A 6,000-nucleotide genomic window follows, 5' to 3' on the forward strand; every position below is an offset into this window, starting at 1 on the left:
GCATAAAAAAAGGGGGGGGGGAACATATGAATACAAGAAACTTAGAAATTTTCAAGAAAACACTAAATAAATATTTGCAATAATGCAAAAAAAAACATGTTGGGGAAAGCCGTAATATGAGGAAAAAAAGTGAAATATGAGAAAAATTCCTAATACACGAACAGTCACAAGAATAGCAATAACAACAATTTACTAAGTGAGAAAGAATACAAGGGAAAAAATGGTAAGAATATGTAGAAAAAGTAATACAAATACAAGAAAAAAAATTGGTGAGACTATGAGAAAAAAAATCACTATGAGTAAAAAGAATAGGAAAACCAACTCATAAAAAAACAAGAAAAATACTAGGAATGGAAGTCATAAGAATGCAAAAAAAATTGGTTGCAAATTACATAACATAAAAGTCGTATGATATGAAAACAAAGTTCAAGAAAAAGTCGAAAAAGAGAAAAAAATGGCAATAGCCACAGAAAAAGTAAGAATACATGAGAAAAAAAGGCACAAGAATTCTGGAAAATATTGTACAAATATTAATACAGGGGTGAAGTCACAATAAAATGCAAAAAACTCACAAAATACAAGAAAAAAGGTGACAAGAATATGAAAAAAAAGTTGTGAGAATTTAGGTAAAACTTGTAAGAATAGGAAAAAAGTCAAAAATAAGGAAATAAAATATTTGTGTGTATCATTACACCAAATTAGTTGTCAGCTAGTGCACTCAAATCTCAAAGGAATGTTGTCCTCATTCCCCACAGAGACCAACGAGGTGGATCCGGATCTGGTCCGCTTGTCTTCGCTGGGCTTCAGTGGCTGTCTGTCGGTGGTTCGCTTTAATTCCATCAGCCCCCTCAAGGAGGCGCTGCTCCGGCCGCATGGCGGAACCGTGGACGTCAGCAGGCCGCTGGTCCGCTCCAACTGCGGTTCGCCGGCCGCCTCCAATCCCTTCGCCGCGCACAACACACCGCACCTGTCAGGTGACAAACTTTACAGCTAACAGCTAATAATGCTAATGCTAACAACATTTTTAATTAATTATTTTTCCATCAGAGCACATTTTACGAGTGACCGGACATAAAAGTTTGAGCTGTCATTTGGCAGTTTATTTATTTTTTCATCTTAAGTTGCAAGCAAAAATGTGAGTTGTGAGCGCTAGCTATGGTAAAACACCATAGACTGGCTAATGAAACTAGCATTGATATTATTGCAGCTTAGTTGCAACGGCCAATGGTCCTCAACAGTTGACCATCAAATCTACGTGGAGGATGTCCGTGTGTATTATACTGCCCCCGGTGGACAAGGAACGCAGAGCAATTCCCTTTAAGTTATCACGATGCACAAACGAGAATTCTTTACATTCTATTGATATATGATAAAACGGTAAAGTGGCATTTAAATATTTGCTAATTAAATGTTTATTATTTTTCTTTTGATGGTTTTATTATTTCGCATTGTCAGTCCATGACATGCGTCTGACAGATTTTGCTTGACTTTCGATAGATACAAAAGAGGAGAAAAGGAGGGTTGAATGGATGGATGGACGGTTGGACAGATGATAAGATATCACTTAAGTATTTCCGCTGTGCTGAGTGTTCCGCCTGCGTCGCTAGGATCTGTCTAATTAATCTGTTTATTTCCGCCTGGTCGCTTTGCGCCTCATCAGACATCTGCATGATGTCACACTCTGCTTTGCCCTAACTTTTCCTCTTGTCCTTCTTGTCTTCTTTCTCTTCCTCTCCTTCCTGTCTTCCTCTGCTGTAGACCCGTCAGGTTCTGGCCAGCCTTTAGTCAATGCCATGCGGACAGACTCGGCGCTCATTGGAGGTACCGAACATTTTCATCGCTGCTTATACTGAATTACAAAAACAATTAGGGAAAAAATTCTCATCTGGTGGGGCACTACCTCATCTGCCCCAAATGTCGCCAACAACTTTTTTTTTTTTTTAATCAAATATTTTGGGGAGTATTATGACTTTATTCTGTTAATATTATGACTTCATTTTTTTTAAGTTTTTTTTTTTTTATATGAATTTTCTTTTTTCACATAGTGTTCCTAAATACTCTTTCATAGAGTGGCCACTTGTAGCTATGCAGAATTAATGAGGCTTGATCATAATTGCCCCATAGCCTATATAATACTGGCATTTCAGAATTCAATCACTGCTCTGTATGAAATATGAAATTTTTATTATTTTTTTAATAAGCATATTTTGTACGCTACAACTTTTCATACTTTTTCTTAGCATAGCCAGGTTTTGCTAGGCGGAATATATGAAGCTTGATCAAAATTCAAATTGCAATTTTCACTCATTACTGTGTTTTAATAATAAAATATATACCGTATGGTGTATTTAAAAAATAAAAAATTAAACCGGCTGGATTTGGTGAGGCACTGTCTCATCTGCCCCAAATGGAGTCATAGCTTTTTGAAAAATCTGTTGTTATTTATTTATTTATTTTAAATAAATTATAACATGCATTCTGTGTCAGGAAGAAAGTAAACCACTGCCATCTGATGGAGCCGGTGGGGCATTGCCTACTCTGCCCCAAATCTCGCCCTAACAATTATTTTGTTCTTGCCCAGTGATATCTCATCAAGTTATGGCATGACTTAATTCCACAAAGGAATACTTTGTTCTTATATAATGCACATTGTCAACCTTTTATCATAGTTTTCTCACATTATGTTATCATTTCTTCTTGAATACTTTAATCTTTGTTGCACCTCTTCTCCCTTCCCCTTCCTGTTGCTAGGCAGAATTCATGGGGCTCGATCATAACTGCCCCTTTGCCACACGAACAAGTTGGAATTTGAAAATTCAGTCATTGCTTTGTATACTAATATAAAGCAGCGTTATGAAACAAAAGAAGGAATGCCATTTGGTGGTGCTTTTGACTCATCATTACTTATTTCCGTTTCCTGTTGCTTGGCAGAATTCATGTCGCTTGGTCATAACTGACCATAGGCTGATGCAAAAATACTTTTACATGAAATATAAACATGAACAGATTTAGAGATTGTTTTCTGGTGATTCCGCCTAGTAATTCAGCTTATTGTGACTTTTCCTGACAGGCATGATCGCGGTGATCATCTTCGTGACGGTGGCCGGCCTCGCCGTGGCTGCCAAGTTCCTGTACCGGCGAAAGGAGACGTACCGGAACCAGGAAGTGAAAAACAGCCATCGTGAGGAAAGCCAGGATTTACCCTTTGAACACCAGACGGACTCCCAGAATGCCTCGGGGCAAAACCCAAAGGAATACTTCATTTAAAAAGGCGGGGAAAGGAGTGCATACGGCAGAACTTGACACCACGATGGGACATGCTGTGTAAATAGTTGTACACACGTGTACATATTCAACAGTGTCAACGGTGACTTTGTGTCTTTGTATGAATTTTGGGACGATTTTGAAATGATTCTTTAATTTTTCAAGCGGAGCGTTGAAGAAACATTACATAATCGGAATGATTCCAGCATGTCCTCAAGTACATCGCTGGTGTTGCAGGCTGTAAGGTACATGCCAAAGCAAAAAGGAACGACGAGGACATTTTGGCCGATCAAAACCTGAAGAAAGTCATGTGTGAAAAAGACACAAAAGGTGCGCATTTGGAAATGTATTTTGGGGGGGATTATTGTGATACCGCTCAACAAATTTCAACGCGAAGAACAAACGAGCATGTGTACTATTATTTTTTTCAAGCATTTTTTGATTGTGATTAAAAGACACAATTTAGATAAAGGTGCGCAAAGAGATATGTATTTGATTGCGATGAATAGCAAAAAGAACAAAATGTGTGTTTCATTCTGGGTGTGTGTGCTTTGACTTTACTAAAAAAAAAGAAAAAAAAAGATTAAAATTCTGATCTGATCTCATCTATGAAAAAGCATAAATATGACACCCCACCCCTTTTGTTGCCTTGGCGGAGGTCTCGTGACACTGGTGAACGACATCCATTTGTCGATGACTCGCTTTGTTCTTGCTGTCCTACTGAATTATTAATCCTATCAAGGCTGCCAATGTGAGACACCAAATCCAAAACACGTCCGTGAAACGTCTTTATTTCCTCAAAAGCTGACTTTATGGTTCTTTGTCATTTTTATTTCATGTTTCTCCCGCCTGCTGCGAGCTTGCGGCAGCTCGCTAAAAAGTCCCCCGAGAGCTTTTGAAGCTTTGAAGCATCTCCAAAAGGAGGCCGCCGGCGTCTGTCTCGGCGGCGGCGGCGTTGGCGGCGCTTGTTTTCGGAAGAGCTCCTTTTGACGGCGACGAGAGCGACGTAGCGGCGGGCGCTCATGGACGTAATGAAGACGCGTTGCGATGGAGCGAAGCCAAGCTGATAGATAGACAGCACACGCGGCAGCTGTTTGTCAAGCAGGCGGCAGGCGTTTTAATGAGGGAAACTTTCCACAATTTCAAGGCGCGTCTCCGCATTTCATCTTGGTAGAACTTTTTTTTTCTCTTTTCCGCCGTTTTGATTTTTCTTTCCTTCTGCTGCTCCTCGAGCAAAAAGGTAGAAAATAATTAAAAGAGCTTGGCTGGCAGAAGGTCGGTTCAGGCAAAGGAAATGACTTAAAAGAGAGCAGAGTTTTTTTTTGCAGAATGTGAATACATTGTGTCAACTATGAAGTAGGTCTTGATTACCGGTAATCATTATTTTAAAAACTAAATGGTTGCTATATCGTGAAATCGAGTTTTGTCTTCTGGATTATTAAAAGCTGTTGTTTCTATGTTCAGTTCCATCCAAATGTCAATTTTGCCCGATATGCTGGATGGGTGGTTTACAAGACATGACATTACATTGCGGCATTTAAGCACAAACAATGAATGTTAAGTTTGTGTTAAAATTGATTTAGAATCAGTATATATTATTGTCTGAACATTTTGCACAGGAATTATTTTTGGATTAATGAAACCTTTAAATACATGTTTTGGGGGTTTATTAGATAAAAATCCTAATCGTCCTGAATGACTGAAAATAAATGGAAATGTGATATTTTTCGTCCCTATCGCCCAGCCCTAATATGAAGTCAACATTTTCTTCACTTTTTTACTTCTTGTAGGTGTCCCAATACTTTTGTCCAAACTGCTCATTTTCTTTTTGCTCGTTGAGTGACTGCAGTTGTCCCAGCACTTGTGTACACAAATGTACTTGAGGTCAACTTTTGTCAAAGCTCCACATTTACATTTTCACCTCAAAAATGTGTCCCAATACTTTTGTCCACATATGCTTTTTGGCTCCTGTAAATGACCCAATACTTTTGCACAACCCCCCATGTTTTGTTCACATTTTCACATTACAAAGTTGCCCCATTACTTTTGACCGTTTGTCCAATTTTCCTCTCGATGTCCCAATACTTATGTCCAAACTACACATCTTCCAATAGCCTACTTTTGTCCACATTTTCTTTATGGCTCCTGCGAGTGACCCCCTTTGCACAAAATCCACGTTCTCTTCTCATTTGTACTATAGGTGTCCCATTACTTTTGACCGCATCTTTTCACTTCCTGTATACGTGTCCAAACACTCTTGTCAAAATGTCTGTGGGTGTCCGAATACTTTTCCAGCTTACCTATAAGGTATCCCAATATTTCTGTTCACATTTTCTTCTCACATCCTGGCGCTGTCTCACTACTTTTGATAGTGATGATAATGTTTGAAGCTAATTTAATGATGTCAATGAGTTTGAGTGAGCTGCTATAATTACGTCCCAACCTATTTGATGCACATTTTCTTCTTGTTGGTGTTTGTTGACACACGATATTAAAAGATGTTTTCTAAATAAAATAACCACAACCCTCCTTTTCTTTTATTAGCACAACATTCACGTTGGCGCTAATATAAACCTAATCGCTTTTCATTTACTGCTCGATGGATGCCGTCAAAGGATAAAATGTGCGTTTGATTCTGTAAATTGGATCAAATACGTGGACATTTAATAAATATATTCTGGCATCAAAAGATGAAACAGAATAGTCAACACCTTTGCTTGTTATTGTGATTGATAA

At 38.5% G+C, this 6,000-nt stretch overlaps 1 protein-coding gene across 4 annotated transcripts in view; it reads left to right on the plus strand.

Moving 5' to 3' along the window:
- Positions 1 to 5,795, plus strand: part of LOC147181016 (contactin-associated protein-like 4) — a 76,584-nt gene extending 70,789 nt beyond the window's left edge. For 3 of the 4 annotated variants that reach the window (XM_086076830.1, XM_086076838.1, XM_086076855.1), the window contains 3 exons: positions 756 to 974; positions 1,759 to 1,821; positions 3,071 to 5,795. In XM_086076830.1, coding sequence (XP_085932956.1) covers positions 756 to 974; positions 1,759 to 1,821; positions 3,071 to 3,267 — 479 coding nt within the window. In that variant the 3' untranslated portion in view covers positions 3,268 to 5,795. The remainder of the gene's footprint in view (positions 1 to 755; positions 975 to 1,758; positions 1,822 to 3,070) is intronic. The other variant, XM_086076846.1, reaches the window with a different exon arrangement.
- The last annotated feature ends 205 nt before the right edge of the window (positions 5,796 to 6,000 follow it).

The sequence above is a fragment of the Leptonotus elevatus genome, chromosome 1, assembly GCF_054856555.1.
Source record: "Leptonotus elevatus isolate MCC_2025b chromosome 1, RoL_Lele_1.0, whole genome shotgun sequence".
Classification (NCBI taxonomy): Eukaryota; Metazoa; Chordata; class Actinopteri; order Syngnathiformes; family Syngnathidae; genus Leptonotus; species Leptonotus elevatus.